The sequence below is a fragment of the Oculina patagonica genome, chromosome 11 (genome assembly GCF_052425735.1).
Source record: "Oculina patagonica isolate OP01 chromosome 11, crgOcupat, whole genome shotgun sequence".
In the NCBI taxonomy this organism is placed as follows: Eukaryota; Metazoa; Cnidaria; class Anthozoa; order Scleractinia; family Oculinidae; genus Oculina; species Oculina patagonica.
The window spans coordinates 4,250,257-4,263,075 of record NC_135768.1 but is presented as its reverse complement, the minus strand read 5'-3'; the positions used below and the strand labels follow the sequence as shown (position 1 = coordinate 4,263,075).

The 12,819-nt window shown below is 40.3% G+C and overlaps 3 protein-coding genes across 3 annotated transcripts in view; 1 reads left to right on the top strand and 2 right to left on the bottom strand.

Moving 5' to 3' along the window:
* Positions 1 to 684, bottom strand: LOC144630757 (uncharacterized). The gene has a single exon (XM_078489127.1). It carries the CDS (start codon positions 640 to 642, stop codon positions 1 to 3), a length of 642 nt encoding a protein of 213 aa, XP_078345253.1. The 5' UTR covers positions 643 to 684.
* A 2,593-nt stretch (positions 685 to 3,277) lies between these two features.
* On the bottom strand, positions 3,278 to 5,409 carry LOC144630756 (uncharacterized). Its single transcript, XM_078489126.1, has 3 exons — positions 5,401 to 5,409; positions 3,653 to 3,880; positions 3,278 to 3,610 (listed from the first exon to the last, which is right to left on the bottom strand). Exons 1-3 carry the CDS (start codon positions 5,407 to 5,409, stop codon positions 3,278 to 3,280), a joined length of 570 nt encoding a protein of 189 aa, XP_078345252.1.
* Positions 5,410 to 9,906: 4,497 nt separating this feature from the next.
* Positions 9,907 to 12,819, top strand: part of LOC144630577 (rap1 GTPase-GDP dissociation stimulator 1-like) — a 19,490-nt gene continuing 16,577 nt past the window's right edge. The window contains exons 1-4 of the mRNA XM_078488947.1: positions 9,907 to 10,215; positions 10,408 to 10,527; positions 11,634 to 11,759; positions 12,599 to 12,748. Coding sequence (XP_078345073.1) covers positions 10,104 to 10,215; positions 10,408 to 10,527; positions 11,634 to 11,759; positions 12,599 to 12,748 — 508 coding nt within the window. The 5' untranslated portion in view covers positions 9,907 to 10,103. The remainder of the gene's footprint in view (positions 10,216 to 10,407; positions 10,528 to 11,633; positions 11,760 to 12,598; positions 12,749 to 12,819) is intronic.

Genomic DNA, 12,819 nt, shown 5'->3' with positions numbered 1-12,819 from the left:
TTATGATGATGATGATGATGATGATGATGATGATGATGATGATGATGATGATGATGATATTAGTCTTTTATCTTCAGTATTTCTCTGTTTAGAAGCAGATACATCCGATGCTGCCACTTCAAGCGCTTGCTCGTAAGTCGGTGGCGGAGTTTCTGTAACATCTTCTGTCAAGACGTCCGCATCCACAGATAAATGAATTCCATCAATATTTTGAACAGCAGTAGAATAATCTGGCAGACTTGTTGACGAGGCGTTAAGTCCGTTTACAAACGCCTGGCGATGAGGAATGTGAATGTAAGGCAGAGGTGGTGCGGGAGATTTTTCCAAATCTTCTGCTGGAATGAACGAGGTTACAACGCGAGGAGTAAATTCGATGTTTTGTCGTCTTTCGTAGCGGTATGCTAACGATATCAGTAACAGTAGTCCAGAAAGAGCCAATAAAATGGTAGCACCCCAGTAAATATGGAGTAAGAATGAGTTCGGCGAGAAGCGGCAATTTGGACAAAACAAAACGAAATAAAGAACCAGGGCAGTTAAACTGGATACAATGCAGACAAATGCGAAGCCGGCCATGACTGGTAAACAAAGTCCTCTCGGACATATTGAAGACCTCGACGCTTCTTGAGTTGTTTCAGCCATCATATCATATAGCACAGGCTAACATACGATAGTTGTGCTTTTTGGCCTTCAGACGTTAACATAACAGGAATTTCTGAGTTCTTCCTTTACGCGTAACCGGACGAGGAAAGGAGACAGGAAGACCTTCTTATATGTCTCAAGAACTTCCGGTTATTACAAAGCCTATTTTTACAGAGATCTTGGTCATTTTTGCCCACGTGACACAACTTTTCCTTTTACCTTATTCTTACTAATTTTCGCGCGTACTTAATTTCGAGAAAATTCTAGAGCCGAATTTCGCGAGTATTAATTTTCGCGATTGCAAGAAAAATTAGAGGAAAAGTGTATTAAATTTAGCGATTTTGTCAGTGATTTATGGATGACAGTTGTCAACGACTAAGGAACCACTGGAAATACACAAAGGTCAAACTCAGTGTAACTGCAAGGAGCCTGCAAACGGCGACTTGAGTGACTGTACTAAGGTTTTGAACTAATTTCCAAGCTCGAAACAGTAACAGAGGAAGGGTGCTTGTCAAAAACAAGACGGAAAGATATTTTCAAAGGTAAATAGTTGCAGTTCCAAACATTTCAAATTCTATTGTTTTGATATAAAATATGGTATTAATTTTTGGCGTGTTTAAATTTCGCGATTATTTTGAAATCACGAAAATCGCGAAAATTAGTAAGAATAAGGTACCTGTAATTTCGTTCACACCAAAAAATCGAAACTGCATCGATTTTTCTTAAGGAGTGAAAAACAGTTTTAAATATCACTGATCAAGTTTGCTTGATACACTCAAACCTCCACCAACTAACGGCCACCCGAATTCAGGGTGCTATAGGGGAAGTCCCAATCACAAATCACCAGCCTATTTAGCACTATTTACCATTCAAAATCCTGGTAGCAAGTCATGTTTTCTCAGGCGGGCTCGCAGTGTGAGACAAGTCTTAAAACTCATAAATCGAGCCGAGAAAATCCTACCCTGGGTACCACAGGATTTTTCGCGCGCGGTGTGGGTAACTCTTCAGAACCTCTTCGGCGGCCGAAGGCCGTCGCCACGAGTGGCGAAGCCGCAAGAAAAAACTGCTGGCTCAGAGTGGTTTGATTTACCGTGTTTGGATTAACATTGTAGCTTAGCTTTTAAACTTGTAACTTACATTTCGATTTTTAATTAGGTTTTAACTACATTTTAAATTAGATTATTGTTTAGATTTTTAACTCTTAGTACATTTAGGAGGGCCACAAATTTATTAGTTGGAAAACTAATAAATGGATAGCGTATCCACCCTTTGACTCTCTCCTTTGCAGAGGCTCCTTTAGTGGGGGAAGGCGAAAAACACGGGGGGAGGAAGGCGAAAAGCACTTCCTAGTGTCCCTCGCGCCGCGTGCTTTCGTTTTTCTCTCTCCCCAGGCTTCGCGCGCTTACTTTTCACCTCTCCCCATTTCCCAGCCCTTACGGAACACGAAAGAGGCCTCTGTGGAGGAGAGAGACCCTTTGAACAACTGGGGCCAGGTGCATAAAAATGTCTGGGGGTAAACTTATTAGTTTCTTAAGAAACTGTTGTACTGCGTCGATAGCCAAGTGAAACACTTGGTTGATTTTCAACTGAAGGTTGATTAAGGTATATAAAATAAACCGCCGTAGCGAATTTTGAAAAGTCGACGTTTCGCGCGTTACCCTTTAGTCAGAGCCTCTAGAATCGATCGCAGACTTTCCCTTTAGAAATTATGGGAAAACAGATTGGTCAACCAATCAGGACACTTGTTGCTTTTCGTATAAAACCTACCCAAAAATGTCAGCAGATTCCTCATCAGCCAATCATAAGCCGACGTAATATTTTAATACATACAGACGAGTACACTCTTTTATTTTAATAGAACGCGTAAAATTTGGCTGAGCCTGAGGATGTTCTTATTTTAGCTAAAAAAATTTTCTTAAATTTTGGGATAAATCTCAGCCTCGACGTTCTCATAAAAATGGTTCTTATAAAATAAAAAGAGTGTATACGACAATATTTCCAGAGTTGTTAAGGTAGGGGAAATATCTCCGAATATAATAACGAAAAATTAAAACAGAAGTTGCAGTAATGACAAATTTAACAAACAAATAATACCGGTGTATTACGTAAGCAGTTTATTATCAAAATTTACTTTCCCGAAATTAAATCGATCGACCCTTGAAAATCTGAGTTCCACGGCTTATGTCTTGTAAACTGTACAAGAAAATATAGGTGATGCATGGATATTACAGTATACCGTATTTTCCCAATTAAACGCCGGGCCCCGAATAAACGCCGGGTCTAGTTTCAAGGTGAAGTTGTAAATAAGCCTCTCAAGCATTTCTTCGAGGTGTAGAATGCTTTAGGAAAAATGGCAACATATATGGCTGTCAAAAATAATGAATGAAAACTCTTGGTTATAAACATTGGGCTTGAATAAACTGCAAGATTCGAATAAACACCGGCGCCATCAGGCCAAGTTTGAAATAAACGCCGGGGGCCTTTAATTGAGAAAATACGGTATGCTTCACGGGAGACGGAAATATGAAATTCTTGTACCCTCGGAATTCTTCTGTTTTGAAGCTTGTGTATCTACAAGATCTCCATCACGTGAAATAGAAAGTAAATTGTTTAAGTATAGTAAACCATCTTACACCTGTTACACGAATATCTCGGCTGTTTTGCCCATCTCTTCTGTAAAAACAGCCTGTTTAGAAGAATATGCGTTCGCTTCGTTTGTAGTGGCAACTAATGCTGCCATTTCCGGCGCTTTTTCGTAACATGGTGGTGGAGTTTCAGGAAAATCTTGAGTCCAAACTTCCGCGTTCATAGATGAATAAACTCCATCAATATTTCGAACAGCCGTGTCATAATCAGGTAAATCTGGTGCTGTGTAATCTATTGAAGAGACGTGGACAAATGGTCGACGAGCGAGTGAATAAAGTAGAAAAGCAGCAAATAATTTACGAAAGAACGGCAAACTGACACAGTTTCATTCCGTGTACATCATAAAATAATCTGGCAAATCTGTAGCCTGTGTACAGCCGTCCCGCTCCGCAGCCGCCTCGCTCCGCTCAAAAAATACACAGGCTAGCAAATCTGTTGAAGAGGCATTAACAAACGGCTGTTGATGAGTAACGTGAATGTAAGGCAGAGCTGGTGCGGGAGATTTTTCCAAATCTTCTGCTGGAATGAACGAGGTAACAACCCGAGGAGTTAATGCGATGCTTTGTCGTCTTTCGTAGCGGTGCCATAAGTACCACTGTTGGCAGTAGTACTAGTAGTAGTAGTAGTTTTAGTACTTGTAGTACTGCTGAGGCCATCAGTAGTACTCCAAGAAGAAATATTAAAAACGAAGCAGCCCAGTAAATGTATAGTAAGAAAGAATCCGGCGAGAAAAGGCAGTTTGGACAAAATAAAACGAAACTCAAAACCAGGGCAGTTAGACTGGCTGCAATACAGATAAATGCAAAGATCGCCATGACTGGTAAACAAAGTTGTCTCGGACACTTTGTAGATCTCGACGCTTCTTGTGTTGTTTCGGCCATGATAACATGCATCACTGGCCAACGTACAATAGCTGTGCTTTTTTTGCCTTCAGAAGAAGTTGCTTTTTTATTTAAAAAAAGGAAGTTTTGCATGGGTTCTTCCCTTTCGCGTGACCGGACGAGAAAACATGACAGAAAGAACTTCTTAAGAACTTCCGGTTGATACAAAACTTATTATTTTTAGCGATTTGGGACATATTTCCTTGTGACTCGAAATGTGGGGAAATTGAGAGTTTTTCGGCCGCTAAAAATCAAGGAAGAAATAACTTTCCCTAATTTTGAAATTGGTATTTTGTTATTACAAATATAAGAAAAGAAAAAGAGGCAAAAAAAATTTCGTGTCATATACACTTTAATAAACTGCGTGATAAACAATTTCAGATGTGCCTGTTCACGTTGGCAACCGGCCACCTCACCTCTCTATCGACTCTTCACAGCGACCAGAATACAGGCTGGTAAAGAAAAAAAAAAAAGGAAGGTCCCAATCGCAAATCACGACCCTATTAACCCTTTCAAAATCCTAGTAGCAAGACGTGTTTTCTCAGGCGGGCTCACAATCAATCGATCATCAATCGAGCCGAGAAAACGCGTCCTCCACAAAGATCAGGCTATTCAAGATTCGTGTCTTTTGTCAACTTTTGTTCACTAACGTAAATCGGTTTAAAAGTATGTAATTTAGTTTCGGTTTTCATGAATATTTTCACCCGGAAGCACGATTCACGGTCTCAAAATAACCACTTCACTCCGGCGCCATACTGGACCGGCAAATCAAGGGTCAAAGCCAGATTTGAGCAGATCTTTTGCTCAAATCACGCTGCACCCCTTTATAGCGGGAACCCCCCACCCGATGAGAGGCGGCTATATTAGCAGGCTATTTACCACCCTGCGATTAACTTAGGAAGACGTAGTCCAGTCCCTGAACTCTCTCTTCTGGGCGCCCTTTCTAGGGGTTGAACCCAGGCGCGACAAGAGAGAAAATCTCTTTCACAATGACTCTCTCTTCTCAACCCCTATAAAGGGCGCGCGGAAGAGAGAGTTCGGGGACGTACTGGATTAAGGAAGACGTTAAGTGTTGTCCCCAAACCTGCCACAGAGTCCTCTCAGCCAATCATAGTCGACGTACTATTTTAATACGGACAGTAAACAACAATACTTACAGAGTTCCTTTGGTAGGTAAAATATCTCCGAATAAGTTACAGCTAATTTTACAAACAAGCAAACAAATAAAAAATACCAGCGTCATACGTAGTCAGTTTATTATCAAAAATTACTTCCCGAAATCGATCGACCCTTGAAAATCTAAGTTCAACAGCTTGTCTTGTAAACTGTACAAGAAAATTTAGGTTATGCATGGATATTCGTATGTTTCACGCTGTTGTAATGGGAAACGGAAATATGAGAATATTGTACCCTGAGCATGCTTATACATCCACCTCGATCACTCGTAGTAGAAGATAACTTGTTTAAGACTAGTTAACCATCTTACACGAATATCTCGTCTGCTTTGCCCATCTCTTCTGTAAAAACAGCCTGTTTAGAAGAATATGCATTCGCTTCGTTTGTAGTGGCAACTAATGCTGCCATTTCCAGCGCTTTTTCGTAACATGGCGGCGGCGTTTCAGGGACATCCTCTGTCCAAACTTCCGCGTCTAAAGATGAATAAACTCCATCAATATTTTGAACAGCAGTGACATAATCAGGTAAATCTAGTGCTGTGTAATCTATTGAAGAGACTTGGACAAATGGTCGGCGAGGAGGAACATGATTATAAGGCAGTATAGGAGCGGGAGATTTTTCCAGATCTTCTGCGGGAATTGAAGAGATGACAACTCGAGAATTTCTGCTGTTTTGTCGTCTTTTGTGGTATACTAACAAACCCACTGTCAACAGGCCGATATGAAACAGTAAAATGGCAGCTCCCCAATAAATGTTCCGCACTAAAGATGTATCAGCCGGCGAGCTGCAGAGTGGACAGAGTAAAACGACACTTAAAACCACGACAGCTGATACTAGCAGTAAAGCAGAAGAAAGCGAATCCAACAATGGCCGCTGATAAATAAAGGTCATTGTTGCACTTTGAAGATCTCGTTTCTTCTTGAGTTGTTTCTGCCATAACTGATCAACTTTGTGTTTTCTTTCCTCCGTAGCAAACTAAATTGTGTTTAAATGAAGAACGACCGCTTGGCACTCCCGGTCCTTTTGTCGCCTACTTCCTCCAAGTAAGGAAAATTGAAAAAGGATGATGTTTATGAGGGGAGTGTCTGGTCGGATGTATCATACTACAGATTATGGGCATAATTTTAATCTATTTTAAGATGGCGCTGACAGCTGAAGACCTTCAAGATCACCTACGGACCCCAACCCATAAATCTTACGCCGATTGATTTTTTACAAACCAACATACAGAAAAGAAACCTTACTGACTTCAAAAGATGTTACAGCTGATATTAATATGTTGAGCAGTAAGTTTGGTTAAAAGGCCACTCATTTCTCTTTTAAAGCAAAGGAGCATTAGTCTACAGTAGGCCTCTATCTTTCCCGTTTCCTCGAAAAGCGAGCGGGAAAAATGACCCGCGCGCGAAAAATGGGGGTGAGACGCATCTCAAACAAGCTCAAACTCCAATTTTTGCGAGCTCTTTATTTTCTGCGCTTTTTTCTCACTTTTTGTACGTAACTGACTCTGTAGTCTAAAAGAATATCTGAACTAAACTAATAATTTTAATTTCAGTATTTTGCACCGCAATGTTATCACAAGGAACTTCAAAGAGTTCGTATCCTCTCGGCTTTGTGCCCACAACACCATCACATATTTGTGCTAATGCCTGTGCTTATTCCTATCCGTCACGGCTTGCCCGTTACTCATGAACCTATAGCCTTTTAAGGAACATGAATTTTAAGCTTTAGCTCACCTGGTTCAATGCCAGGGACTTTCTCTTACACTTTTCCGTCATTTCCGGTTGCTACCAACACCTATTTTTAACAGGGAAAAAACAAAGGGGAAGTTGGTTTATCAACTGATACACCTCTGTGTTTTCTTTTTTAATTTTTTTATTTACCTCCCCCCCAAAACCTAAACCTTTTTCCCAAACCTTTCTTTTAAATAAAGGCAACTTACTTACTTACTTTACTCAACCGTGACTTCTCGTATCCACTTCCGCAATCGGAAGTGGTAGCGAGAATTTGCTGCCGTCTCTTTGTTCGTCCGATTTTGTGAATCACTCGTATATTATAGCTCGAACTAGATTCCACGCAGCCCTTTTGTATATTTATTCCATTTCCCATCGGAAATTAAGAAATATTTTTGATAATTTGCTTCATGGCAATTCAATCGGACGGTCCGGCTCCAGTCGCTCCGCTTCCTGTGTTTTCCCCCTTTTATAAACTAGAAGTAGTTCTCACTAACATTGCCCCCGCTTTTGGCTAATCCTGCTTTGAATTTGATTTTGCAAATGTCGTCTTTTTTGCGGATGCAGGGAAACTTTTTATTAACCGTCCGTTTTGGGGCTTGAATATGTGAAATTATCTTGAATGTTCCTGAAATTAATGCTAATTAGTGAAAAGTAACAAAAGGAAACGATGAGATTAGTGTCTAGTGGTATCTTAGTAACTTTTCCCGGTGGAAATAGTAAAGTCCTCTTATTCATTTCTACGATGATCTTTTAGTAACAACAGTGGAACCTCGATATAACGAAGGGCCAAGGGACTGGCAAAATAGGTTCGCCATAACGAGGTTTCGTTATATCGAGGTACTTTCTCATATATTTTACTATAACTGGGACGAAAAATGTCGTTCGTTACATCGAGGACTTCGTTATATAGATCTCGAGGTTCGTTATATCGAGGTTGCACTGAACTATACTGGAACAACTGAAGCTGACTAACTTTTTAAAGAAATTTCCTTGGCTTGGAAGCGAACTTCGTCTCGCCAACTGACTTGTCAAAGTAGCTTTCGCAATACTACCAAATTTCTACGTAGTCATGCAAATAAAGCTTGTTGTTGTTGTTAAGACGCGCAAAATTTTCTCACCTCTTTTGATGAAAACGTCTCGCGAGTTTCCGCACTCAATCTCTTTTGTAAAATCTTTTTTACAATTGATCTCAGTTAATATTTACTTAAACTGATAATCTCTGGAGTGTGTTTTCGCAAAGAACTGGCAAATCTAAGTTGTAGCTGGGTAGTCTGTTGTGATTTGTGTTTGACAAATCGCTGTTTTAAAATGAGTCTTTCAATTCAGGGAACTTATCTTAAACATGAAACCCATCAAGCTTTGAACTGCAAATTTTTAGACGTTTGAGTCGCAAATCTTTAGCGTGTTGCTCGCAGTATGGCGGCGAAACACCCAAAACACCTTGCGTGCTTACCGCAAAATTAACCGAGACCACCGTGCGCGCCTAGTTTCGTCAAATCGGGATCGCCTCGCATACTACCATACATTTCTTGTATATTCCTTCATATAGTTTCTATTTTTCAATCCCTTATAAATATACACGCGGGGACTCCTATGATGCCTCCTCGGGTTTTGGCCTCTGGGCCAAAACCCTGCGGGGGCAAAAACAATAACGAAAAGGACATAGCATAAGGAAATTGTGATGGGACGTCGGCAGTGAAATTGTACGTTTGCCTTTCTAGTGAGTAGTCGCTATAGATTAGGCCGTATTTTTTTTAGGAAAAGTAATTACATAAACGTACCGAGTGCCTAGTTAAGTTACCTTATTCTTACTAATTTTCACGCGTACTTAATTTCGCGAAAATTCGAGAGGCGAATTTCGCGAGTATTAATTTTCGCGATTTCAAGAAAAATTAGAGAAAAGTGTATTAAATTTCGCGATTTTGTCAGTGTTTTATGGATCAGTGGTCAAAGACTAAGGAACCACTGGAAATACACAAAGGTATGGCTCAATGTAACTACAAGGAGCCTGCAAATGGAAACTTTAGTGACTGTATTAAAGAGGTTTTGAACCAAGTTTACAAGCTCGAAACAGTAATCGGAGGAAGGGCGCTAGTCAAAAACAAGGCGGAAAGATATTTTTAAAGGTAGATAGTTGCAGTTCCAAACATTTAAAATTTAATCTGTCTTAATATATAATATGGTATTAATTTTCGCGTGTTTAAATTTCGCGCAATGTTTTTTTCGCGATTATTTTGAAATCGCAAAAATCGCGAAAATTAGTACTAGCGAAAATTAGTAAGAATAAGGTATGTAGGCACGCAAGAATTTTTAAGAATACGAGAGAAGTGCATAGAGGTCGAGAAGCACGAGGCGCAAGACTTCTCTAGTACACGCCACGTTCTCTAGTAAATCGCGCCCCGCGAAAAATAACCCGCTGCGTAAAATAATGTGCCGCGTAAGATTGCGCGCTGCGTGCAGCCACTCGCCGCGTAAGATTAGGCGTTACCGCGTAAAAATTGCACACTGCGCAAATAAAACGATGGATTACCATTGCACGTAACGTCTGTGAATTTTAATGGACTTAAGTGGGGGGAAAATAAAACAAAGAACAAGTTTGGACAGCGTGCATTCGCGGAAAAGTTGAATGTGGTGTAACCTTTACTTTTGCATATACGAAAATTGTCCATATCTTTCGTCTGTTTTATTTTACGCAACAAAAAGCCATTGAAATTCACGTCGATTCACACACATTAACTTTTTACCCAGTTGCGTGTCCGTTTAGCCGCCCCAACATAAGTCTTTCTAGATTCTGTAGATGGACCGTGTACGACAGCGTATATGAAGTATATCTTTATTTACCTGTTTGCGGGCTCAAAAGTGTTTGACACTGTCACACAATGTCACACCACTAGTACTGTAACACTGTCACTTTCCATGGAACTTACTGGAACATTTTCCACATGGTTTTGTGCTAAACTGGCAATACAGTTAGCACAGATTTAAACACAAGTATGTAGAGATTGTGCAGCAGAAAAATAAACTGACGATGAATCGCTTAAGTGAACTATTCGAGAAGCTAAAACTCAGTGTCGAGGAGACGAAAGGGTTTGACGTGGGAGCGGCTGATACCATAATATCTGCTCTTCAAAGTAACAATGGTGAGGAAATTAACCGTTAAGTTTCTGTGATCAGGCAATCAGATATAATCAAGCCACATTATTTTGGTTGTATTGAAAATTTTTAGAATCGATTTGAAGCATCGCTCATTTACAGTGATATCCATATTCTTCTTTGTAGTGTGGGGTGCTGCTGAGTTTGTAGTAAGGTCTTTTCTTTTAATCCGTCTACAGAACCGTTTGACGAAGCAACAATCAATAGCATTCTTGAGGCTGTTGTAGCACTGCTGGAAGTAGATGTTCCTGAAAGCAAAGCAAAGGTGTTAATGCTAATTGCTGAGCTTGCAAAATCAGGTAATAGATGGAAATTGAAGGAAGCTGGTTATAAATTGGGAAATCAGATTAGAAAATCAGATTGGCTCAAATTTTTACTAGGGATGGATGATCCATCTGGATGAACTTGCATTTTAATTAGGGAAGCAGTTTTTAGTTCATCTGTTAATCCATCTATCGTATAAATAATATTATAGGCAAACAGATGGATTGTCTGTCCTCACAAACTAGCTGCTTTTGTCTTAGCGTCTAGTTTGCTTGGAAGAATAATGCATCTTTCTGCTAGTATTTATACATAGACAGATATTGAACAGATGAACTAAAAAATGTTTAATGAAAACATCCAAAGATAAAGCTCCTGAAATCAGGCAACAGTTGAGGGTAGGGGGTAGAAAATTAGGCTAGAGAAAGAAAATCTGGCGTGATGAGAAGGGAGAGAGAAAGAAAGGATGGGTGATGAACAAATGGGAAATTGTTACAAAATAAAGTAAAGCAGGGGTCACTGTAGATTTTTAAAAGCACTCTTGGTTGGTAATTCCAAACCACAAATTTCACCAACAAATTGTCAACTCAAGACAACTTGACAAAAGTACTGGAGGGTAACCTGTAATAATGAACTAACATCTAGTCATCCAGTAGGAAGTAGCAATAGTAACTGCTACATGTAGCCCCTTCACTCTATGTTAGTAGCCTTCTACACAGTTGCTTTCAGGGGTAATCATTCATGTTTCACTCCTTTGTGAGGAGGAGTGAAACACCAACCCTCCAAGTTTATTTTTCTTCTTAGTGGCCATTTGGCCACCAACTGCTCAAGTTTGGTCGCCAGTGAAAGTGAAAGCTCACGCTTTCAATCCTTCTTTTAAATTTTAGTCGCCAGGCTGGCAACTTAGGTTCCAATTAAGTCACGAGCTCCAAAATTTAGTTGCCATGGCGACTAAAATGGTCTTAACTTGGAGGGTAGAACACCATCGCCGGCCCCTAATAATAACTGAGTGGACGGCTTCTATAGAGTGAAGAGGCTACATGTTTCTTAGTTCCTTGCCCGCGGGTGGGGGAATAGGGCCGGAAAGAGGCTACATGTAGCAGTAACTAAAATGATGAGCATGTGTTTCAATCATGTTTTTTAGAGGAGACCAGAGTTCCTTGTGTAAAGGCAGGACTCATATCAACCATCTTATCAAATCTTGAAAGTGAAGATACAAACATTGTTCTGCAGTCCTTGCGAGCTATTGGAAATATCAGTTTTGATAATGGTAGGTAGACAATGATACCAACTACAATGAAAAATCCACATTATTCATGATCACCCCATCTCATATGACCACCTCATTAAAAATATATACTTTTCTCGGTCTGACGAAAAGCTGAAACTAACGGGCCCTTCCCTGCCTGCCTTGGCAGGATGTGTACAAAACATGGACCAAGTCCATGGACCACCCCTGTGCACCCAGTTCATGGACCCCCTTGTGGACCCAGTCCATGAACTACCCCTGTGGACCACCCCTAATTTTTGAAAGCAAAACAAAATGTAGAATGGGGACAGGGTATTAGTTGACAGCATGTACTAAAACCCAAAACTAAGAATTGAAACCACTGAAACGAAATGACTGAAACAAGCGAAACCACCAAAATGACCAAAACGAAACCGCCGAAAAGGCAAATAAAACAAAATCACCAAAACAACCGAAACCCATTACCATTAATGAGAGCTAACCGTAAACAGGCTAACCTGAGCATTATTTAGGCTAACCAAAGTGCTATTGAGGCTAACCAGAGCTAAGTGCTATTTAGGCTAACTGGAGTGGCTAGCTGGAGTGGAAATTGCACTCTGGTTAATTTGAATAGCACTCTGGTTAGCCTAACTTGCACTCTGGTTAGACTTTTTATGGTAAGCTTTCAATAATGGTAGAGGTTTTTCATGTTTTGGTGATTTTGTCTTGCTTTGCGCTCCTTTTGGCTGTTTCGATTGTTTAAGCGGTTTCATTTTGGTCGTTTTGCTTGTTTCGGTTGTTTCGTTTCGTTGCTTTATAATTGTCTTGACTCTGGCTTGAAATGTTGTGACCAGATTTCATTCATCTTGTGTTTGGTACAGAGCTTGCAAAGACTGCGTTGTTGGAAAACCATGGAGCTGAGAAAATAGTGAAGAAGCTAGAAGTTCTTGAGAAAAGCTTTGATGAAAACAGTGACAACAAACTCGAGTTGGCTGCTTGTGGATCCATGCTCAATGTTGCAAGTGATGATGGTACAGTCCCCAACTTAAATTGCTTTGACCCTTAGAATTAAGGTCGGCACACGATCGAGGTGACAAGTCTG